At 40.3% G+C, this 25,373-nt stretch overlaps 1 protein-coding gene across 1 annotated transcript; it reads right to left on the reverse strand.

Moving 5' to 3' along the window:
* Positions 1 to 501: 501 nt before the first annotated feature.
* Positions 502 to 20,348, reverse strand: jupa (junction plakoglobin a). Its single transcript, XM_042221593.1, has 16 exons — positions 20,188 to 20,348; positions 9,383 to 9,417; positions 8,784 to 8,951; positions 8,443 to 8,696; positions 7,633 to 7,871; positions 6,859 to 7,060; positions 6,426 to 6,570; positions 6,143 to 6,246; positions 5,692 to 6,030; positions 5,122 to 5,274; positions 4,902 to 5,021; positions 4,601 to 4,751; positions 3,362 to 3,483; positions 3,131 to 3,170; positions 2,293 to 2,430; positions 502 to 1,519 (listed from the first exon to the last, which is right to left on the reverse strand). Exons 2-15 carry the CDS (start codon positions 9,393 to 9,395, stop codon positions 2,294 to 2,296), a joined length of 2,187 nt encoding a protein of 728 aa, XP_042077527.1. The 5' UTR covers positions 9,396 to 9,417; positions 20,188 to 20,348; the 3' UTR covers positions 502 to 1,519; position 2,293.
* Between the last annotated feature and the right edge of the window lie 5,025 nt (positions 20,349 to 25,373).

The following is a 25,373-nucleotide window of genomic DNA, read 5'->3' on the forward strand; positions in this document are numbered from 1 at the left end:
ATTTTTTTCAGGGTGATCATAAAAACATATGACAAACAATACGTCCTCTCCACCGATGTTGCAGTCGTTTCTTACTTGAACACCTTCAGCACTAATTTGGCTCCGAGAGGATCTTTAAAGCTTCAGCAGCAGGAAATGTTTCTTTTACCAATAAATTGGAAACACAACTAAATGACTTCTTTTGTAGAGAAATGTCTATTTTCAAACTGAAAGCAGTGTAGCCAATGAAACCATTTTTGCCTTTGAATCAGACTACTAATGACAAGAGTAATAAAGAACTTGCTTAAAAAAAACAACAAAAAGAAAATAGCAGGTGTATAATCAGAAATTGTTCAACTGGGTGTTGCCTAAACAGACGATATAAACCCAGCAGACAACTATTAGATGTACCATGCTCGTACTGGGTTGGACCCAAATGATAAGCGTAAGAAAATGGATGTACAGAAAACAAGAAAAAGCACATTTCTGATTTATAACTCAATAAACATGAACACAAGAACATTTTGAATATATATCCTTTATTTTTATTAAACAAAATTTAAGTAAAAACTCTTAATAAGTAGAAAGACAAATTTCCCTGTCAGTAGTTTTTTTTTCAACCACAGCTGTATTATCTCATGTGTTTACTACGGAGTTGGACAAATCTGTTGCACAAGTATGTAAATGAGGTTTTTTTTTCAGTGGCTACATATGATTTCCTCTCTAAATTCATTTTAAAATCAAAGGCATCTCTTTCCTTATTTTCTGGTAATTGTGCATAATGTGAAACTTTCCCAGTAAATAACTTATAAAAGTTGAAGATGACTCTTGAAAACAAACAAACAAATAAAGCAACCGTACTGATCAACTACAGTCCAAATAAAACGCATCAGATGATTACAGAAGAGAAGGGAGCAGCTGTACAGTGTTAGCTCGAGTATCTCCGCTTCTCCCCATTTGCTCACGTCTACTAAATTTTGTGACACATGAAAGGAGCGTTAACCAGCTCTTCGCTGACTCTTGGGCCACGGTGTGAGAAAACTGACAGTATATAGAGCCAAAACTACAGCAAAGTCAGAAATGTGTCTTACAAAGGCGTTAAGCGGAGTTGGTGAGTTGGTGCACTGTGCACGCTGAGCCACCTCTGGCAGTGTTCAACTATTATTCTCTTTTTCTTTCTTTTCTTAAAAAAAGAAAAAGCTACGATTATCATCACAAAATAAAATATCTTTGGCATAGAATACCCACCCAAAAGCGTAAACAACCACGCACACTCATGCACTCACTCTTAGAAGGTTCTTAAAAAAACAAAACAAACTACAAGCATCAATGTCAAAATTATAATCTGCAAAATTATGCTATAAAACAAAGTTGAGCCCTGTTAAGATTATGAGTCCCATACTCGGCAATAATTGTATATATTACATCAGGTGGCGAGCAGAGGAAAAAGACCTTTCGTGATGACCACGTTCTACTCTTCTGTGTCCCGTTACATCCTAAATCAGCTCTTTGCTGCCTTCTCCTCGTCTGCTTCTTTCCCCTGAAAGAATAAAATTTAAAAAAGTTATTATTTCACAAAAACAAAAAAGTGTTTTTATCTTTTTTCCTTGCTCTGAAATGAGCAGGACTTTATTTGAAAAAGGGTGATAACATTTTGCTGTTAAAGCATTTCAGAGGTATAGGCTGCAGTGCTTTTAAAGTGCATTAGTACACTACATTAAAACCACTGATAAGTGAAGTCAATGGCATTGATCATCTCTTTATAATTTAATGTTCTGCTGGGAAACGCTAGGTCACGGTATTAATGTGGATGACACGCCTCGCAACACCCACAGAAATGGCTTAAGATGTTTACCCAACCGCCAAATTCCCAAGAATCTAATTTTTACTGATAATTTCAGGCTGCACAGAGAAGCCGCCTCACAATTCCCAACATCCAAATCATCCGCTGTCAATGACCCACTGTTAGACACTACAGGACACTCCCACAGGATCTTATACAGTGGATATCACACAAGTGGTTTAAATATTGTGGCTGATCACAATATATAACAAGAAAATAACATTTCAAAAAAGTACAGAGATAAATTCTACACGCTGTAAAAGGCATTTAAGTGTTTCTTCTGTGTTTTTAAGAAACCCCAGAGAACATAAGAATTTGATCTTTTACTTATACAAGTTCAAGATTATGCTTTTGAAGCTTGGACTTTGTGCACACACACAAACAAATGGCATTATTTCTCACACAGTCCCGATCAGCTGAGTCTAAATAAAGTAAGATGACTGGCTGAAGTAACATTAGCATCTACTGACCTTAATAATGGTCAGGTGGGTACTGTTGTCTTTCGTAGGGCAAACTGGCTGCGTATTCGTCATGCATCATAGTTCCATCCATGCTGTCCATGGGCATGTCACCTGGATATCCGTATCCTTGGAAACCAGCATCTAGCTCTGCAAAACAAGATGTGTAATTATTATATTAAGGCACATTTCTGGATTACTGGGATCAAACTGAGGGAGAAAAAAAAAAGATTTATTTTTTTATTTTTTTTACTTAGTTGGATCAGAGTAAGAAACAAAATACCAAAACCATAAAAGGAAAAAAGGCAAGTAAAGGAAAGGATAGGACGAAGATGCAAACATAGATAATGAAGAAACACCACAATGGGGGCGAGAGGAAGACCTTAACTTGATAATAATGAAAAGGAAATGATGTATCAGGAAATCAAACACAGAAACAAACAAACACAATGTTGTTTTCAATGTATTCGTTTTAGATTCTCTTAGATTCTGGTATAATACACCTTGATTGGGGAAAAATTATATAACTAACAAAGCACAGATGGAAAGAATTGATTAAAAAAAGCAACTTTAAAATTAATTTAAGAAGATATAACTGACGGTTCATGCGAATCTCAAATTAAAATTTTTACTTTACATGAAAAATAAGTAGCCATTTGTTTTTTGTGCTGAGCTTTGTGATGAGCTCATTCTTATAGCTGCCAAATAATGAAAGTAGTTTGTAAGCAGCAGCAGGGAGGCAACCTGCTAACAAATTATTGCGTTTTCATGCTGCGGCTGCTCTCCGTGGTGTAGTGACCCACTGCTGAGGAATGTGCTGTATGTGCACATTTCAGCCACAGTTACTCACCATCGGGATAGGGTCCCTCCATGACAGCTGTGTTGTGGGCCTGCAGAGAAGTCACGAGAGGGCAAAGGTCAAATGAAGCCAACACTTTGATATAGAAAGATTTTTAATGCCACAAAAATGCCAAGATGTATTTGACACAGAAACAGCCGACGTGAATAAACAAGTCTACGAGAATCTTCATTAATCTTCAGCTGTCGTGTTGGTGCATCAGAGGGTGCCACACGCACTCACCATCTCCCAGGCAGCGGGATCGTTTTTGAACAGAGAGTGTGTGAGCTCCACAGACACTCGCTTCCTGTAGTCTGAGTTCTTATCCTCGGAGATGCGGAAGAGGACGGCTGCGGCGTAAGTAGCTGGAGGGGAAAGAATAAGAAAACAGTCAGTGGTCGGGGTCAGCGTTAGTTAATAAACTTTGAAAGCTTAATATCTGGAACAGAATGTCCTTTACTTTGAGCTTCAGCACATTGGTGCAAAATAAAATGACCAACAGTGCGATTTAAAGTGGTTGATCTATGATTAAGCGTGGCCCATCTAGAGCTCAACGTTTTAGAGTTTACAAGTATAACAGAGAGCATATAAGACAAAAAAATGCATTTTATTTTTTTGGTGTGAAATCCTTCCTACCTGAAGTCATTCCTGATAAAGAAATGTGCAGCTACATCCTGTTTATTTAAGGCTTATTATACTTCATTTGGTTCATTTGGGCTTTTTCCTCCTTAACAATGTAATTATAGTGACAGACTGTTGTATCTGCAAGAGCTTCTAAATGTGAAGCTACAGCAGGGGTGGGCAATCTCAGTCCACGAGGGCCGGTGTCCTGCAGGTTTTAGATGTGTTCTCGAACCAACACAGCTGATTTAAATGGCTAAATTAGCTCCTCAACATGTCCTGAAGTTCTCCAGAGGCCTGGTAACGAACTAATCATGTGATTCAGGTGTGTTGACCCAAGGTGAAATCTAAAACCTGCAGGGACACCGGCCCTCGTGGACTGAGATTGCCCACCCCTGAGCTACAGCCAGTTAACCTGCGTCAGCATAAAATAAAATGGAAACGGGGTTTAAAAAACAACAACAAGAAAACAGAATAAAACAGCCCAAAATATGAGTACCTGCAGTGCTAAAGTGTACATATTAGCATGTTATATCTTCTTGTTTGTTAAACTGAATTAACCAGGACAACAAGCTGGTGTTTCTGTAGCATCTACAATAAAGACAGAACCTAACAACAAGAAAACAGAATTTCACACAACAATGTTTCCATTATTGTGTATTCTTAAAATGTAGTTTGCAACATTTCATTATGGAATGCGTAGAAAAGTATAATGACTCGCAAAATGGACTTGTGCAAGTGCCTGGAAACTGCACTTACAGTAAGCACAGCACTTGAGTAAATCGACTTTGTTATTTTCCATCTATGACTAAATGCTACGTTACAGTAAGCTAATTACAGTGCATTATGTGCATGTTTTACCAATGCCCTCGTTGTTGGAGTGCAGCAGCTCCATCAGTGGAGCCGAAGCGCCCTCGGCGTCGATGAGCTCAGCTGATGGTTTGTCCACTGCCAGCTCGCACAGGACGCCTGCTGCCACGCGCTTCACGTTGTCCACTGGAGAGTAGAGTAGCTGTAGAAGACAAGAAAACAACAAGTTTAAGAAAAACAAACATAAGTGCGAATTGAAAGTAAGTAAGTGAAGTTTATTTATTAAGCGCATTTCATAGACAGGCCGTCACAAAGCGAATTGTAAAGGCTTCGTTTCTGTTTCTTTGTTTACCTGGACAAACAAAGGAATGGTCTGGAGATTGGCGATCTCTGCTCTGTTAACAGGATCTCTGGCTAGTATGTGCAAAGCTCCTGTGCAGCCCTCCACAATCTCTTCCATCCTCACTCCATCCTGAGAACAAAACATGAATAGAAAAAATGTGATTCTACAGAAATGCTACAATGTCGACAGAGGGATCATAAACGTCCTTTGACATGAGCCCATCATGTACCTGGTATGTCTGCTGGTTGGATGAGCCTTGTTTCTGGGCATCCTGGTGGGCTTTGAGCAGCAGGTTGATCAGACGGGGGACTGCTCCTGCATCCCTCAGAGGGGCCTGGTTCTCGTCGCACAGGGCCAGGTTACGGATCAGGCCAACCGCAGCCTTCAGGCAAGAAAAAACAAGCAAAGATAGACTGATTATGCAGTTCTGTTATTGGTCAGCAAGTAAAATGACTGGAAATGATCTCAAACTTTTGTTTTCATTAGAATGTGGTGTTCTGTTTTTCCCCCTAAATCCCAGTCTTGTAAAACATACTGCTCCTGCTGTCATGTGCATTTCATGCTCTTTCAGGATGGCTGAAACTCTGGCTCTCTGCCCTACTTGCCATCCACTTTGGCCATCTGTCCAGCTCCCAGTGTCTACCACTGAACTCTTTAAAGTACTTATTTCACAGTCTTTAATATTTTTTCCAGCATAAAACCACCTTCTTTCAGTCAGATCCTTTCTTCCATAAATTACCACATTTTTGTTGCGCACATTTTTGCCCCACTTTAGAATATCCTTCCCTCTTTTAACTACCTTGATGACAGGCCAGTAGTAGGGTTGGTTGAGCAGCTTGACAATGGGAGGGATGCCATAATGTTTCCTCACTGCATGCTGTGCCATCTCAGCCTGCTGGTGGCGTGAAGTCAGGTGGCGTAGAGCGCAAATGGCGGGTTCAGTCACATCCTCCTTCTCACTGGCACGCAATATGGCATGGATGAGAGCCTCAACGCCATTGCTCTGAGTGACCAGAGATTTGTTATGGGCGTTGTTGCATGTGAGGTTAGACAGGACGCCGGTCGCACAGGTGAGCATATTGATGTCATCTGAACTGAGCAGGCCAACCAGCTGCTGCAGCAGGCTGTCCATACCCTCCTGAAAGAAAGAAAAAAAGACAGATATTCCTCATTAGTTACTGGTGGGTGGAAATATAGCAAAAAGAACGTGAGAAAAAAAAAAAAGTAAGTAAGTAAAGCTGGACTCAGACCTGTTTGGTGGCAGCATCAGAGAGGTTCCTGAGAGTCCAAAGGCAGTTTTGCGTCAGACGCTGGCTAGAGCCAGTAATGTGTTTGCCTAGAGCCTGCATGCCACCTGCAGGGAAGAGAGAAGTAAAATTACTCAGCTCTCAACAACATTTAATAAATTATGCTATCAAGAAACACAGTTACCAAGGAGCCATTGGCCCCTGTTCAGATAACACAAAGCTGACACACCTGTATGACTAGCTTGTGCACACAGGTGTTTCAACACAGAAAACCTATATCACATACCAGCCTCTACAATGGCGGGTTTGTTGCTGGGGCACACAGAGAGGACTTTGAGCACACGGCTTGTGGTCCACAGCAACTTCTCGTAGTTGTAGTTTCTCATGATATGAACGAGACCTTCAGGGCCCCCGTTGGCAAGGATGATCAGCTGTTAAACAAAGACCTTTATGAAAACAAATTCTTACATTTTACAATGCACACTTCTAACTAAGCCATGACTTTCCTGGCACCTGTCAATTCATTACACTAAGCAAACAAACAACCACACCCAGCCAGCACCTGAACACCTCTGTTCTCATGCCACACCCAAAGCAAAACACATGTACACACACGCACGGCACTGTCGACGGTTTCAGATTGCAGTCATTGTGTAACGTAAGCACGTGGTAGCAAAACACAAAACAAGTGCAAACTAAAATAATCAATTCACACATACCTTGCTCTCCTGGTTGCCGTATGACAGCAGCTGCAGACAGTCTGTGGTGATGGCCAGGAACTTGGGGTTACTCTTCTTCAGCAGGGGAACCATTCTCTGCAGTCCATCTGCCAGACGAACGGCCATCTTAGCTCCTTCCTGGTGCAGCAGCAGGTTGTGAAGCGTGGTGATGGCGTAGAAGAGCACAGATTCCACAGGGGAGCTGTGGGAGCAACGAGGAAGAGAAACATGCGTGTTTAGCGTGCGTCACAAAATAATCCTGTCTATTTTTCGTTTGAGCCAATTGTGTTTTTCCTTATTTTCCACCAGATATATGTATATATTAGTTAGTGGTTGATGCTCATAGTGAGCATGGCCTAAGCTTCAAATACGTCAGTGCCCTTACCAGTAATCCCTGTGAGTCAAAAGCTCACTTGTTCGTTGGACAGAAGTTAATCATCTTGTCCCATTTAGATCTAGCTGATGGGAGGAACAATAAAGCTTCCCACCAGGCTTCCAGCATTGAAGGCTAATGCTGGCAGCTTACTCAAATAATATTAAAAACTTACTACAAACTGTTATTTCCTTGTACATATAACTGCACGGTAGCTGCACTGGAAAATACTTCAACACATTGCCACAGAGCGCATCTTAACAAGGATTTAATGCAATTTTGAGTGACTTTTCTAAAATATTTTGAGTTTTTAAATGCAAATATGTCCTATTAACCATAATAAAAAAGTATTTCTAGCAGACCACAAGTGAAAATTTGACCCATTTGTAAACCAGCAGCACCTGAGCATGCGGACTAGAGCAGGGATTCCTCCTGACTTGAAGATAGAGAGCAGGCCCTCTCTCTGGTGGGACAGGTTGTGGAGGATGCTGGCCGTGGCTTTTGCCGTCTCCATGTCGCTTGTGTTCTGCATGGCTCGCACCACGGCCGCCACCATCTGAGGGGACTGCATCAGTGCACGGCGGGATGCCTCCTTGCGTGTAAGCTGGTTCACAATCTGTGCAGCCTTGCTGACTACCACCTTATGAGAGATGGAAGGGGAAGGTATGAGTTAATTTGTACAAGGGAAAATTAAACACCAAAGTTCTTAAATCTGCCTATTCAGAAGGTAATACAATGTACATGGCATTTTTTTCTGAATTTGATAATCACTTAGTAATTATCAGAGCTCTAGATAACCTTCAATTATTTGACTTATTTGGTCAAAAATAGAAAGCTACTGCTAAGGGTGGTGGGCTAGGCAGTACACAATCCCCAGGGAAAGCAAGTTTGACGCTTTACAGTTTGTTTCCATCAAGGAAATTACACAAGAATGAGTGAACTGAGTTTGGCTGGCATATTTTGTGATGTTTTGACTGATTCGGATTTATTGTTATCAATCCTCATGCCAGTATAAGCATGAAGACTGCAGCCAGCACTATATTTAGCACACAGACATGACCACAGTATTGATGTCTTATTATTAGCACAATTTTAAACTTATTCCTTCGCTAGATCCATTAATGACTTAGTAATTATTTTAGAAAGTTTAACAAAATATTTATAGACTGTGTTTGTTTGTATCGACGCGGGCACATCTTCGTTTTCATCACCTGGTCTTCATCGTTGAGCAGTTTGGTGAGCTCTGGCATGGCACGTGTGGCTAGCTCGGCATCGTCCTGGTAGTTGATCAGATGGATGATGGCGGTCTTGAGCATCTGAGAGGGCTCGGCCAGGCGCTGGACGTTAGTCATCTGGGACGGGTCTGTCTGAGTCGACAGAATGGTGGTGCCTCCCTCCAGTGTCTCTGGAAACATTGCAGCTCGCACCCTCTGAGCTCTGGTCATAACGCTTTGGGGATCCATGTCTATTGAGAAGCGAGATGATGAGGTTGATGATGTAGTCTAGGTGTATTTAAGCCAAAGTTACAGCATGTTAGCTGGTCTGTCCTTACCAGGCTCCTGCATTGTCACAGTGCTGGTCATGGTGTACTGCTTAGATATGGTGAAATCGCCGTCATCATCTCTGACTGTGGTGGCTCCAGACTGGATGCCTGAGTCTAGACCATACATCGTCTGTTGCCACTCTGCCACCTTTACTTTGCCAGTTTCCATCTCACCCACTGCCAAGGAAGGAGAGAGGAAATCAAAGGTTTTAAAAGTAACTTAAAGTAATTAACAGATTTCATGAAGATTAAGAAACTGCTCTTTATTAAAACCTTTGTGTAGATCAGTTTTTCTTTCTCCCAAGATAAACACAGTTGTTTTTTTTAACCAAAGTAATAAAAATTTTATAGCAGGAACCTGTAGTTATACTTTATTTTAAGGAAGTGATTTCAATGCAAACACTGAACACAATACTTGGAAGTAGAAAAGGTCAAGCTCAAACTGTTCAGGTCTATTTTGAATGAGGTGATAGAGACTGAGGTGAAATCAAGAAATCACACAAATACAACCAACATTAAGCTGCTGCCTTGTCAAAACAGAATTTACAGAAGAGGAAATAAAAATCGGAACATAAAATTTGATCATGAAATTGAGCTGATTTACTTACTCTGCATTGCCATCCTTTCTTCCGATGGAGCAAACCTAAAAACAAACACACAGAGAAATCCAACGTCAGCGTTTCCACCATTTCACCTCATACAACGGGTAAATACACGCATTCCTACAAACCCTTTTTGCACGAATTAGTGAATAAACTGTCTACTTCTTTGCACGAGACAGCTTACTGAGTATGGGGGTGGCACGAGTTGGACACTTCCCCACTTAGTGTTCACACTGATCTGGAAATTAAAGCACTGAGCAGAGTGACTTGCAAAGAGAGAAGGGAGAGCGAAGTGAGTAAAGTGACAGCTGTAATGTAAAAATGTTAAGCAGGGTGAGTGACCTTTAACCCCAGGTCTCCACCCATGCAGTCATGGGAGCAGCCCACTGCTGATATGTGGCAATCAGGAACCTGCTCATCAGGTTTCAATTCCACTTTGAAAGTGTGTATGTAGATGACTCCCCAACACACCTTTAAAGTAATAAAAAACAACCAAAAAACCCCAACAACACACACCCTTACCTTCACTTTAATTTTGTCTTTATATTTACATGCCCACCAAAAAAACCTGGATTTTAAAACTACGACCCTTAATCATAGAGGCCAAATAAACTACTTAAGTCCGCTAAATACTTGGTTTCACTTTAACAATCCCCCAACTTGTGCAACTACCTGCTACCTGTCGGTGCATGTTTGTTCATCATGCTCTTGGTTTATCATGCAAATACTTCCTCTCACCCCCGACAGGTTTCTACATGGCTGAACTGCAGTTAGGTTTTTAATGTGCTTCGCCATTAAACCCTCTGCAAAAAAAAGAGCAAAACTAAAATGTGCAGTACCTGTGAAATATTTAGAAAAGATTATGAGGAAAACGTAAATGCATCCTCTCAGAAAAATTCAATGTAATAGTGGTGTTTTTGTATACAGGAAGACAGATTATTCTTGGAAGTGGCCTCCCAGATCCAAAATAAACCCCCATGGTTACAACATGCATGGAAGTTTTCTGCATAGTTCTGTAGTCTTAATGTCATTCACCCTGAATTTCAGAGAAACCTGCATTCGCAATAGCTGCTGGTCACTGGATGTGTCATACAGTCTACAGTATTGCATTCACTTTGCTGCTTATGAGCGTTTTCAAATGTTAGACTTTTACAGGATTGTTTGCCGAACATATCGCCGGGATGGGTTATGTGTGTGATGGTTTTGCTACAGATATACTTAATATATGAGGGTGTGTGCATTTTCTGAGAGCGCGCTTAGAATAAGAAATCTCAGATTTAATTCACAGAGCTTGTTGCATAATTGGCCATAAATAACAAAAACTATATTACAAAAACAGAGATGATCCACACACAGTAGAGACAAACAAGCAAGTGGAAAAAAAAAAAAGCTTTAATCTTCAAAACCCTTCTGTATGACAGCTGTTTTTAGCTTACTGTGGTTCTGCATGTAATAAGCAGCTCTGCATATCTTCCGTCTTGACTATTAATAAAACAAGTTGGGGCTAAAACCCACAATGGCAAGCTTCTGTGCTAGCATATAATGAGCCATAAACACTTAAATTACCACCTTTACCTATACGCGCCCTCAGTTCCATGGAACAAAATGTACTAAACAATGTTAAGAAAATGGAAAATACTTGAATTGAAGCTGATCAATGGGCATGCAATTACAACTTGTAAAAACAAGAACAAAGAATGTATTTGAGTCAGTCTAGTTTTCTCACGCTACTTATTTGATCTGATGTGCATGCATTACTGTTGCTAGCGGCTTTGTTTTTCATTAAAATTGATACGAAGAAGACAGCGTCTGTCCTCAGTTTTCTGTACGCGCCACTTTGTTTAACGAAAAACTCATTTATACGTCGACACATTTACTTTTCAACACAAAGTTATTTACTATACGGTTCATGCGCACTGGCAACATTTTCCTTCATTTCACTTTCAGAGAGCAGCAGCTCTACGAGTTTCCCATGTATTGAGTCTCACTTGAGATCCTGCAGGACCAGGTCACAGAGGGCTGTCTGTGCTTGCAGCTACACGTTACCTTACAGATAACACAATGACTCATCAGACATGACAACTGTACCAACATTCCCCGTGCATTTCTACCTTTCTCAGTAAAGGTGTGGCCACCTTTTAAAAAATTACGAGCACTGGTTAACAGGGCAACGGGAACAACTGGACAAAAAACAAGATACAGCTTCACTAACTTTTTCAAAGGTTTTAAAACAGATAAAAGTATAATGATCCGTTTATAACAAACAGTACACATCTGAGTTTGGTGCAGAATGTATGTACCTTCCTGTTGTCTGTAAATCAGGGTCAGTGTTTGTGTAGTCTTTGTTTTCCTGGGCGAGGCAGCGGGTTCAGTCAACTGTTGCAATGCAGTGACACGCCCCGCATATTGCCTAGGTAACTGAAAGTCCGCTGAAACGCTGTGCTGTGAGGGTTTTATCTGCTGTCCAATCTAAAGTCTGAAGCTCTGGGCACTTGTTTGTTGATAATTTGTCTTTTCCTCTTGGGCTTTCTTATTCTCTTTTTTCCTCCATTTGAGAAAAAAAATCTATTGGGGAAGGGGTAGGCTACAAATTATTTAAAAGAATAAAAGATCAAAGCAAAAAAAAAACCCTGAGTGAACACAGTTTTCTATGTTCTGATGATTATAAAGTCTAACCCAGCCTTCTCCCATTGTTCAGTGCCAACACAGAGCTGATGGTGCGTGCTGTTGTGACTGAACTTTGTTCTCTTCCAGTTAATCAGTAATATGTCCTTTCACTCTCACTGTGAAGTGCCTTTCTCCTGAATAGTCATTCCCACTGCCATTTATACACCCACACAGACAGTGACATGAAGCCATACTTCAGGAAAACACTTTTCACACACCCGTCACCTCCCACTATCTTGTTAAGCAACAGCCTCTGCGGATGATGATTTAGGAGGCTTAAAAAAACCAAAAAGCATGCACAGTAAAACCAGGAATGTGTATCAGTAAAAGCTGCCAGTGAGGGAGGAGTGAGTTGCAACAGAAAAGCAAAGCAGAGATGGATCTTGATCAGGGCCCAGCGCTCAAACGCTGCTGTGACATTCCACACTAGTGTTGCATATTCAGTCTGAGTCGTCAATCTGTTTCTGGGAGGGAAAAATAATAATAAAGAAAAGGGGAGAACACACCGACCTTATCTAAACTTTACTCACTGACTTACTCAGAAATGTTAAATTGCTGAAACTAAGAGAAACTGTAGGGACAAGACTACTGTGACAAAGGATGAGTAACTCTAATCTCTGTAATGAGAACACATTTACTATCATGCAAATCCCTCAGGCATGTTGGAAAAAGGAGTGTCTCTTCAGCAGTGACAGGCTCTCAGAAAGGGTGTGGCAGAAGAGTGCTTGGATGTGTGAGGAAGAATACACCTAATGGCTAGAGGGGATCTTACATTTTATTCCTTTCAGTATCCTCCCAATAATTATAGCTTTACAGTTGCAAACGGAGCATAGTAATGAAAAACATTCCAGCAGGCCAGATTTTGACTTTGCTGGTGTAAGCTCTTCTTTGTATCACAGCAGGAATGAATCAGGTCAGGCAAGAGGCCCAGGGGGGCTTCAGATAAACTTTGCTCATATTGCAGTTGTGTTCAAGAGGCTGTTCACATACTTTACAGTATTTGTAGTAAATGTTGCTGAGCCACATGTTGATTTAGCAGGCTGGGGTGTAAATAATATTTCTGTTGCTTTTTTCTGTTTTACTTTCTATGGATTTTTGTTTTAAAGCATAAATACTGGGGGGAAAAAAAGAAGCATCACAGGTCTAAATATTAAAATATTTGTAAATATGTTTTTTTTTTCATATTTTTTTTTCCTCCTGTGAAACTACAACCTGTCATTTTTACGCCAAGCTAAGCTATGCTAACTGTCCTCAGGCAGCGGCTTCATATTTAATGTAGAGAGAGGAGAGAAATACTCATATTTCCATCATGTTTTCTTTCCGTTACATAAGGAAGGAAAAACTGTTTATGATAATTAAACATTTCTCAGTTACGGGAGGATTATAACTGGGCTTTAGAAACATCCTTATCTGGTGGCTGTGTGAACAACCTTGCTAAACTTATTTAAAGTAACAAGCAAATAAACTTTATTATATTAGTGAACAGCTTCCTATAGCACTGGAATAGATAAACAATTTGACATACAGGACAGCCTCCCATGCACATGCACACACCCAATCACATTCATGTCCCCAGACATGTAAGCCACACTCTTCTTGCAATAAACCGTTTCCCAGATGGCTTTAACACACACCCTGCACTCCCACAGCCCAATCCTCCTGACACAGTAAATGGCCAGTTCAGCCAGCTGAGTCTGCAGTACAGTTGACATTTTCCTCTCTGCATCCTCTCTCCATAGACCCGGGGTTCAGCTGCCATGACAGGAAACAAGTTAACACATTCACTAACCCTTCTGGTTCCCCCTCATGCCTTACTTGTACAACAATAGATACTATGACACTGTAATGGCAGCAGCTGGGGCTGGATAGCTGTTTGCTATAAATCAATAAGGGAGGATGTGAAGCAGTGCACAGCTAATGGATTTACCATGGTGGGTGACAGGAAGTGGTGGTCAACATTGTCTGACTCACCAACATTTCTGGGCTGTCTGCTCTGAGATGGGAAGTTTATTAGGAGAAGTTACAAACTGCGATAAGGTACTGGGGAAGAACACAGCTTGAAGCCCAGATTGTGTAAAGCACAAACTCTAAGAGAAAGCATTTGTCAACTGACTGTGACAGGCAGTTGATCAAATCCAGACCAGCGCAACGTCACCATACCAAGTGCCTAGAGAGAAGAGACAGCCAACAACACAATACTCCTATGCACTTGTGCAACACACCAAGTGAATTTGTGTAAATGTGGCAGAGTGCATCTCCTTCTTCCCTGATCTGGAAGCCTTCCCAAAACAACAAGCAGCCTCAGCCAAAGAATTTAAAAAAAAGAAAGAAAGCGAAGCAACAGAATATCTAATGGGCCTTGATTTGTCAGTTGATTCACTGCAGCAGCTTTAATAAGCTGATTTAGGCCAGAGGATGCAGTGCAGTGGCTGTAAACTGCTGCGTAGTTGTTTGGTCTCCGTGGGAGCTCTCTGTGAATCAAAGGAAATGTGAGCTGTCTCGGAGGAGGTGCCTGGGTCCAGACCAGAATCAGATTACAAAAAACAGATAAAGGAGGGGGGAGTGAGTAGAAAGGGGTGTAATCTCTGTAGCAATAAACACTCAGTTGCAATGCCCGCATAGAAACAAAGTTCACAGAAGTTCATGATAAGTCAGATACTGTGGGAGGAGTAGAGGTATGTCCAAAGATTATCTTCAAACCAGGAAAAGAGCTCAGCATACAGATGTGGAAATTAAATAGTGGAATATTTGAGCTTTATGTGTAATTCAAATTTTATGCGAAAAAAAACAAAAAACAACTTGAATTATGTTTTTATCAACAAGAAGAAGGATTCTCCCCCCCCCCATGTTGTTTGGTTCATGGTAGGAAGGAAGTGGACGAGCTGAGCTTTTGATAGCACAGTGAGCATCTGTGTTACTCTGTTTAGTGTAGAGAGGAAAAGAGTAGCTGCATTGTCTTATTGACTGCTGTTACTGTGAAAAGGAAACCACTCTCAACTGTCCCCACTGAACGCAACCAAAAAGGCTGAAGCACATCAAGATGGCACTGTGTGTTCACGGGCCAAGTTTGGTAGCCAATGCTGCATCTAAAGCCCCCTTTAAAGGCCTGACAGGGAGTTTTTTCTTGAACTGCTACTGCTACGCACCAGTGTGTATCTGAGCACTGAGGCGATGTGACAGATGATTAATTTTTCAGGGAGATTAGAGGCACGAGGGAGCGGGAGGGGTGTGCTTGGGAGAGCAGGGCAAAAATCTGAAGGGTCCCTTAAGAGTACTGCAAGTTCATCTGACAAGTTTGAATTCACACTTTGTTCATCTTCCAGAAGACTAAAACAAAACTAACATTGTTAAAAATTGAGTGACTTATTCCGACAACACGTCGTTTGGTTCGTACAGTGTTGTTGTCAGATGAAAACCTAGGAAATGTCAACTTTCAAGGAACAAAGAGGGAAGAATAATAGTGTCAGTTGTCTCAAACGCCCATGCTTTTTTCAGTTTATGCAGTTTTTTGCAAAAGTGCTCACAGGCGCCAGGGTTGCACAACATTCGCAACTCATGAGAGCATAAAACCCTTCAAAAGCAGTGAACAAAGAAAAGCAACCACAGTGACTAAAGCATGGATTTTGAACTCAACCTTTGCAAAACCACCCTTCTTGAGAGACCTCACGTTGCCTAATTAACAGCTGAGCTTCTCCACTGATTTGCTTTCTGTTTCAACCACACCCTTTCTGCCTTTATTTTGTTGAATCTCTCGTAGAAGTGTGATTAAGGGATAGGGAGGAGGCAAAGAAAATAATAACATGACACAACTCATCAGAGTTGCTATGCTGAGACATACGACTCATCAAAAATCATCCATGTGTGAAAACTTTGTCTTTTGAGTAGGGCTGCCACGATTAGTCGACTAGTCACGATTACGTCGACTATCAGAATCGTCGACGACTGATTTAATAGTCGACGCGTCGTTTGAAGCTTTGTAAGATCCCAAAAGACGCAGGAATAAGTAGTGGGACTTAAGAGTGTAATAACGGACTGAAACAGAAGATGGCAGCACTGCATGTACAAGGATGCCAGCTGCCGTTAAACCCTGAAGAAGAAGTAGCTCTGTCCCAGAATTCATAGCGCTGCCCAGCTCAGTTTCCAACAATGGCGGCAGCTAGTTAGTTTTAATATTACTCTTATTATTCTTTGTGGGTCACAAAATAAACGTTTAACATATTTTCAGGCGAGAATGTAACCGTGTAAACCTCAAATATTTGCTCAGTTTATCAAGACACCACATATTTTCAAAAGCGCTCCGACGTTTTCGGAGACGTCTGTTACCCACTAGCTCGATAGCTAGCCGGGGGCTAGGCTCACTAGAGCCCGTGAGAACACCGGACTCCCGGTAAATCGTTTTCAAACCCACCGCTGTCTTTTGCTACTCAGGTTAAACATATATAAGTCACTTAGATAACTTAAAAATGTTATTGTTTGGCTTTTTGTAGTATTTTATTTGTTCCTGAGTAAATCGGTTTGGCTGAGATTAAAGTTATAGTTTTTACACAGCTGAATAAACGTCAAGCAGACAACTGATTATCAGAAGTGTGAGATGCTCGAGAATATACTCCGGTGTCCCGTTATATTTTAGATAGCAAGGAGTTTATTAAACTTCACCGAAACAATCTGCAAATTTCATTAAAATTTAATAAACTATCATCTTGTCTTTATTTTTAGTTAGCACATACCTTAAACACTTAAAGCTGTAAGCTAATGATAGTTATATAAGAGCAGATGCATGCTGCAATAAGCTGTACGTCCAATGGATCCAATGGATCTGATTAGTCGACTAATCGCAAAAATAATCAGTGACTAGTCGACTATCAAAATAATCGTTTGTGGCAGCCCTACTTTTGAGTAAGTGCCGAATCCAGTTCACTCCCTCTTTGTGTGGACACACAGTAAGTAATGAAAAACTTATCACTGGTAATGTATTCATGATGACAGCAGGAGGATTCAACTATGTCTAGAAGGCTGTTAGCGTGATGCATGAGTATTTTTTTTTTTTACACAGCTTTGATAAGAGCTGACTTGAAATGACCCATGTGGTAGACTTGCCTATGTTTTTTATTTTTTAAAGTGCAAGTGATGAGAAGAAACAGCCATTAGGCCTTTGACATCTTAAGTAACGGGACCATTTCTTGCCCTTGCTTGATCCAACCAAGAGAACTGCTGAAGGTAAATAATTAACTTCAGGGACTGTCATCAGTAGAGTTCAGCTGGGCAATGTCGGCTTCACTTGCTCAGCGTTATTCAACTGCACCCTGCTAGACACTCAAGTTTGAGTTTGGTCATGACAGAAGGCATCTTTTACAACACTGGCAATTTTTGGATGACATTTCTAATAATTTAATAACTGCATTCAAGGATAATGTCATGCATTTCAAAATTAATTGCCACTTATTTTGAGTTATTGCTGGTTTGAAAATATTGAAAATATAGAAGCACTTGTTGTTAGAGGGGTTACTTTGGGATAACAAATAATAGATGTGTGTATTTTGTCTAATTTGGACTTATATGAAAGCTTTTTTAGCAGAACATAATGCAGAAACAAAGAATGCTGGGGGGTGTTGTAGATGTAGCAGGGTGTAGCAGCTGAGCATGTGGCAGTGCAGGGTAAAACAGTTATTAAGGAATGGCCACATAATTTCTAGCTTGGACCCAGTTTAGAACAGGTGCTGGAATAACCATTTGATTGGATAAGGACCAAGAAAATAAGCACCATTATTCTGATGCATTTCCAGTTCTCTCTGTACCTTAATGAATTTTAAATATTTCAGTTTCATCATACAAGCATAACCAGCGATATCGTGGCACGGAAGACACAACAATGAAACAGGCCACAGAAATTTTATCACAGATTCTGTCACAGTTTAAGAACCCCAGTACCCGTATGACATACTGTATGTTTAGTAGGCCTGAACAATATGTGCAATGGTTAATGCAGCAGTCAAACTGGATGACTGGATGTCGAGTGTAAATAAAATTACTTTTCTATTCCTTCACTTCATTCAGTCTTTTGCACATTCTTGTATTGTGAAAATGCAGTTTATCTAAGCTGTATTGTATTCTATAAATAATATCAGAAAGAAAAAGATTTTCCCTTTGCAGATTTGGTGTGGTCATGCCACTTCACTTTTATTTCACCCACCCACCCCAAAAAACAACCTTAAAAGAAAGAAACTCTTGTTGTAGCTGACGGGAAACTTTATCTCTGTGCCCTTTTCTCCATGGGAACAGTAAAACACAAAGGCAGACTGACATACAAACACAGAGGAGGTCGCACAATGTGTGCGCTGAGCACCTGTAACTGGAAAGGACTCAGGCCTCGTTGGACTGAGACAGAAGCAAGACGGGGAATCCACAGAAAAAATAAAACCAAGAGGGCGGGATGTATGCCATACAGTAATCCCCTTTGAAGAGTGTAGACCTATTTTTAAAACCGAAGGATCTCCTGGCCTCTTGTTCTGCTAATGTAGGACAGTATGAGGGAATTAAGCAGGAGGGGGGGAGATTATCACCGTGCCACCACAGCTGTAGCTGTGAAATCTACAGTAAGTCACCCCCCTGCTGTCCCACCACCCATCCACTCTTTCCAGACAGGGACAGCTTTCCTACTTGATGACACAGGGCAAGCTCAGCAAGGCCATTCTGGCACAAAGTATTGGCACCCTGTCCCGTTAAAGCTGGCACACAGTCAGCAAACTCAACTGGAAACATTGGTAGAGAAAGCAGCTGGATACCACAAACCTGTTTGGCACTGTTCTTGCTGCTTTGTGACGCTTGCAGATAATTCAAACAAAAGAACAATGGATAATGTGATTTGGAGTTTGATGGTGTAGTGAGTCGCTCTGTTTACTTTCCAATCCCTAATCCAACTGTGTCAAATTAGGACTTTAAAACTATACTAAAGTTGGCCGCAGAGGACACCGCAGATGACTTAATCGCATAAGAAAAAAGCCGATAAGATAAAAGTCATTTGAACGGGATGCTGATTTCAGGGGATTTAGTCATGAAATCAAATGAAAGAAATTTGTGCTCCTGTGCTCCCTAAGCAGGATTAGCTGTCCTGTCAAGTCCTGAGAATCTGCAAAGGTAATGACATCATGGAAGATTTGGCAACACCTGGAGACATCACTGCTGCCTTGAAGCACAGCGTAGGAGTGTGGGGGGTGGGTAAAGAAACATCAGCATGTATCACTGTCATACGTTACAGATGTGCACCCACGGACAACTCATCCCCTCAGGCACAGTTAGCTAACACTGCTTGTTTACAGACTCAACATCACTGTCATAGTTGGTAAAGCGGAAGATCTGATGTGAAAGTGCATGTTTTTGTCCAACTACATCCAAAGCTAAAAAACAAACAAACCCCAACCTCTTATAAAAAAAAAATAGACATTCAAGACATTAAAAATAGTGAATAATACCCACCATTACTAGACAATTAAAACACCTACTTACTAATTTTATGTTAATCCACTAATCTTTCATAAGTTAACGGGGAAAATGTTTTTTGTTTTTGGGTCTGCTTCAGTGTGACTTTTACACCATTTCTGTTAAAGGACGAAATAGAAATGGCAAAATCTTTATTTTTTTGTCTCTGATTCACGGAAACACACAAATCCAAGCGTTTTATCTTCAACACCACCAACAACCAACGACACGACGGGGTCTATTGACAAGTGACGACGTGTAGCTGTATGGTCGATACTGGGGCTAAATGTCGTTATCTTTGGGCAGAGAGAGAGAGTAAGGGAGCTCTTGCACTTTAAAAAGTTTAAAAAGAAAGAAAAAAACTGTCCACCACAAGAGAACAAACTTTTGGTGGCTGTAGAGCTGGCGCAGTAGGCTGCTCCCTAACAACAGGCAGTAGTGGTTTGAGGCATGCGGAAATGAATTCCTAATAGAAAGCATCTGAATTTGCATCCAGGTAAGCAACAAAGAGAAACGAAATTACCCCACACAAACACATAAGATGATTTTTTTAATAGAATAAACGATAATAACTACACACCAAACAAACCGATAGATACATAAATAAGCGTTCACAGACGCTAAGGGCAGTAAAAACTGTCGGAAAAGGTAGATTTAGTGAATCTTACCTGTCTTAACACACGGCCGTATTTTAGATTATTCCGTGCTTGCTTGTTTCTAATGACTCCTTTGGTCGGCACAAGACTCCTCTCTTTATTTCTTTTCACTTCTCCACACTCTGCCTCCCTGCAGCTGGCCACCAGTCCTCTGAACAAAAAAAATGAGTAAAAGGAGCGTTACCTCACCCGGACTCCGCCTCCTCGAAGACTCCACCCACATCGTCCACAATGGGAGGGAAGGACGTTGCTTTATGGCTAGGCACTACAATAAACTGTGAAGTTGAACAGTTTAGTTCGGTTTAAACAGTTTACTTCTGTCTTTATTGTACCGTTGCTACGGTGCGTAGATTGTCACTGTTTTGCCCTTTGATACAACAGCGAATATTTTAAAGTCAACTTCATTCTTTCATTTGAAGGGACACTGACTGACACCGATTAAAAAAATACTTTCGATTTTGTAAAGCACGGTATACAAAATGTGTACAGCACCACATATATGTATTGCAGCCTGTTTAAGTGTGTTTTATGTTCTATTTCTTGTAGTGACTACTGTGAAATCGAGCGCTAACAGCCATGTCTTTCACCTGTATGACGATCGACCACACCTTACGATTACAACACGAAACCAGACCAAAGAATGAGTCACAGCAGTCGGGGAGCGATACTCACTCAGTTGACAGAGATACTGATAATGTTGATTATGTGTGTCCGCGTCATGCACATTTGACATAGTGGAGTTTTCATCATTATTTTAAGCTCTATGTGGGAAGTGGCAGAAAGAGAAGCGAGACTACATCAGAATGAATACATGTTCAGTAGAAAGAGGTTTTGAAATCAGAAGCTAAAATTCTATTTTGAGTTTTTAAATGCTTAATTTTTTTTTTGAAATTAAAAATCTCAACAGTGACAAAACTCAGTGAAGATGTACTATACACTAATGTTTTCATATCTACGCACCTTATCTACCCTCATGAACATGATGAGGAGAAGAGGAAGCCCCCCCCCCAACCAACAAACAAACAAACAAACCAACCAACCAACCAACCAAAAACTAGGTCACATTTCTGTACAAGGTAAATTATAATATCTACAGTACAGATAGTATGCATTAATAATAAAAATTTGAAGAGGTATATGAAAATAAAACAAAGTGGGAAAAATAATAATGTTCTGAGCTCCATATACTCAAAAATTTACAAAAGGAAATAGTGAGTGACATAAATAAAGACATCATTAATTGGTGTTGAGCAGACATAAAAATATTTATTTTTTCAAGACAAGTGTCCAAAATGTTTTAGCAAAAATTAAGAATTTAAGCGACTTAATGAATTTAGGCATTTAACCTCAAGGAATCAACTCCACTGATAATCAAATACAGCTCTCAAAGCCTGTTTCCCTGTTTACTGTCATACCAATTGTCTAATCAGGCAAAAACTTTCCAGTCCTCTGGGCTACTAAGGTTTAAAGTATATATATATATATTTTGTCCAGGTTATCTTGAAATCTCTGCCTGACTGTCTGTCTCTGTATTTGTTTGTTGTGCTGTGCATGTCCTCCTACACAATCAGGAACTGAGCAGCCAAACTTGACATATCTTAGGTCGTATTTGAGGCTCTTATCTATAAGAGATATTGTGGGTGGGTCATTGTGATGTGTTGCCCAGCAACCACATAGTATTTGGCTAAATGTAACCATTTTTAATGTGTTTATTTATTTATTTTTTGCATTTATGCATGTCCAAGCCTAATAGAAGCACTGTATTGCTTTAATTTCACGGCCAGAAGCGCAAACAAGCCAACAATCCTGTAGGATGATCATGTGCTAGTATATATAGATGTAAATAATGGGAAAATGAGATTTCTGGTGAATACATATTAAAAACAATGCAGCACACTGGCTATGAGCAGACGCTCCTCTAACTGTCGATATGAAACACTCAGACTGGATGGACTCATAGAGGTCAGGCTGAGTTCTCAGTCCTGCCTCGGGCTGTATTGTCATGGCTCTCCCTTATGTGACCACAGTGACAGTTATCATCTGTGCCTCCAACAAAGAAAGAGACAGCAGCAGAGGGAGATCAGGCCACTGCTGATTATATGGGCCATTATATTTGTCGGAGTGAATGTGAGGGCCGACAGTCCACTCTTTAAAAATAGCTTCAGGCCCAATTGACACTCTTGGCTTTTCACGAGCTGCTCGGGGGGCTTGATGAGTATGAGATTGCTCACTGAATGGAACAGTGACTTCAACTTGCTGTCTGATTCTTGATTTTACTGTTACAAGTATGACTTTAACTTTTATTTTGCAAGCCTTTAACTTTGGCTTTCTAAGATGTCCCTGGATGTTGGACACGGGGGCTGCAGTGACATGAATGGTGCCTTTGTCTAGAACACAGCAGGCTCTTTATTTTGAAAATTAGCCAGGAATTAAAAGAGTGGGATCCATGTGGGACTGCAGCTCATGCTGTGTCTGTCAAAACACTTTTGTTTTAGCACTGATCCAACTTTCAGCTTTTGATGCCTTTTCTTTTGTAACGCTTTCCTGTAGAAACATTAAAGAGGCTGTGCGGTTACACTCAGTAAGCTCACGTGTCTGCTTCTGTAATGTGACACAGGTGATATAAAATGCCCCACATAATGCCAGACACAGCCCACTAAATATGTTTCCTTTTTTAACATTGCGTACACACAGGTCAAAGAATCGTCTGCAGTTATGTCTGTCGTCTTGGCCCCAGACTTACCCAGTAACCTCCTACCAAACATGTCATGAATCAGACTACACAGCCAAGTCTGTCTTTCATTTCAAGGGCAAAACACAGTGATATGATGTCTCTGCTTTACAATACTCGCCTGTTTCACAGCCCACAGGAAATGGGCCTATTGTCCTCGGGAGAGGAAGTGGCCTGGCGCAGACCACAAACTGATGGCACTGATGGAGACTGTGGTAAATTATTAATCATCTCTAACAAATGGAAGACGCACACTCGAGTGGTGGCTGTCCACTTGGAAAAGTTATGGAGCAAAGGCACAGAAGAGTACTGTAAGAGATGTCCTAGTACTTTGAGTATAAAATACAATTTTAGTGTTAGAAAACTGTAAAAGTTAATGTAACAAATGTAGTCAGAAAAACTTCCTATGAGGTTGACTTTTAAAAATATCATTTAACAGACAATGAAGACAGAATTAAACAGACAATTTAAATCTTTTGGCAGATTCAGTGTGTCACCACTAGAGGTAGACAGAGACTCAGACAATCGGCATCGGTCATGTGATCACATCCACTCCGTGTTTGCTTTCAGGGTTAAAATAGGTCGGCATTTGCTCACATGTTGGAGTCCTTTATAGCTTGGCAAGACGTAGATAAAATAACAGAGGCAGCTTAAAATAACATATAGCTGTTACAGACATCCCTTCCATAATAACAACACGACAGGTATTTGTATTTTGTATTTGTATCTTTATTTATTTCAGACATAATAAAACAAACAAAAAAACCAATATATACTCATCTACATGTATTTTCATTTACGAATATGAATATATGTGTAGATATACACACAGACGTATTTTTACAGACAAACAAGAAAAATATAATAAAATAAAACACATTCGTCTAACATGAGATAACAGTTGTTTGGTATCAGACAGAGAGCGGTTGCTGTCGCTAATAGAGGTGGTTACGCAGGAGACATGCAAATCAAAAAAATCTGAAATGTGTTTCTTCCAAGTGTCAAATAAATGCTAAAATGTATTTACCTATTAGAGGAGCATCTCGTTGCATTCACAGCTTTTTGTAATCTAATTCAACAGTGAAAGTTTGTTACCTGTCTGTCACACCCTGTGGAAGCTCAGACAGCGTCAGATAGGATGCCTAAAAATATCCACAGGGTGTGATGTGATTTCTTTGGCTTGAAATACTTTTCATGTGACGAGTTGCTTCGACAGAATCAATTTGCACATGCTATCCTGTCATTTAAAAGATGCAAAAGATGACACCAGGGGAAATGAAAGTGTTTGGATGTTTCTCTGGGGTTGAATGGTCAACGAAATACTATAGTCTTTTATTTTTACTGTAGGATGTGATTGAGTTATTATTTTTTCTTGTTTTTTAACACTTCTCTGTGCAAATTTTTATACTGATTTGATACCATGTAAACAGGGCCAATATTGACGATACCAATACCATACGATAAGGCTGCAAATAAAATACACCTGACAGTCAATACAAAAAGGTCCAGATATTTTTCATATTTGAGGTATATATATATTTGTATTTTTATATATATTTTTCAATTCCAAAATAAAAGCATTTATTTAACAGATTATAAGGAGTTAAATACTGAACTTAGAGGGTGGAAACAAAGTATTGATCCTTTTGTGCAAGTATTGATCTAATACTGATACAAGTGTTAGTATGGATACTAAGATATTTGGATTGATCCGCCCATTTCTACCCCACAGACTGTTTTTGCAATTTCAAGGAAACTGATCTGGGTTCACTCCAAATGTGTTCTTCTTTTGCCGACCTTGCACTTCTCCAAATTTCATGAAATTTAGCCTGGTGTAATTTTGCAGATAATCACACAAACGGACAGACATGCAAATAGACATACAGACCCCAAAACAAATCAATGAATTGATCAGCAGCTTGTAAAATTTCTAAATTTTTTTAAAATTGGGAATATAGCGCGTCATTGGAAAAACTACATGTCCCACGATGCCTCACTCTCAAGCTGACCAAAGGGAACGACCAGCCGTTCAGCTGAGCCTCAAGTTTGCTGAGGGAAACTTCAGCGCCGACCACGACCTTGAACAGATACACATGAAATAAACACGTAAGTTTAACTTATTTCTTTTTCTTCACCATCTCGCTGACATTTCGCACACACTTTTGTCGCTCACATGTCGCCTCGGTGTTTGCTTCTGCACTGTCCAAAGGTGGCGAAAGGATATTTCCGTAACGCTGCGGGAGGGTGGGCGACTCCTCTGTGGGTGGATGTGTTGATGCTGCGGTGTTCATGGTGTCATGTTTTTAATCTTTTAATAATCTGAATAACTTAAAATATGAGTTTAGTGACACTTTGGTCAAACCTAAATAAAATTGAGAGTAATAAATAAATAAACTACTGACATCCATGACTTCCAGCTTGACTTCTCTGGGGTTCTGATATTTATGTTATCCATAATAATGACTAT

This window comes from Haplochromis burtoni, unplaced genomic scaffold (assembly GCF_018398535.1).
Source record: "Haplochromis burtoni strain Fernald_Lab_line unplaced genomic scaffold, NCSU_Asbu1 Contig_70, whole genome shotgun sequence".
Taxonomy (NCBI): domain Eukaryota; kingdom Metazoa; phylum Chordata; class Actinopteri; order Cichliformes; family Cichlidae; genus Haplochromis; species Haplochromis burtoni.

Bases quoted from the DNA above. Each gene is read 5' to 3' on its own strand.
- jupa (XM_042221593.1), bottom strand. The intron at 7,872-8,442 runs GTGATGAAAACG...ATCTCTCATAAG, and splicing joins TGCTCAACGATGAAGACCAG to GTGGTAGTCAGCAAGGCTGC. The intron at 5,022-5,121 runs GTACATGATGGG...TTTTGTTCTCAG, and splicing joins CCAACCAGCAGACATACCAG to GATGGAGTGAGGATGGAAGA.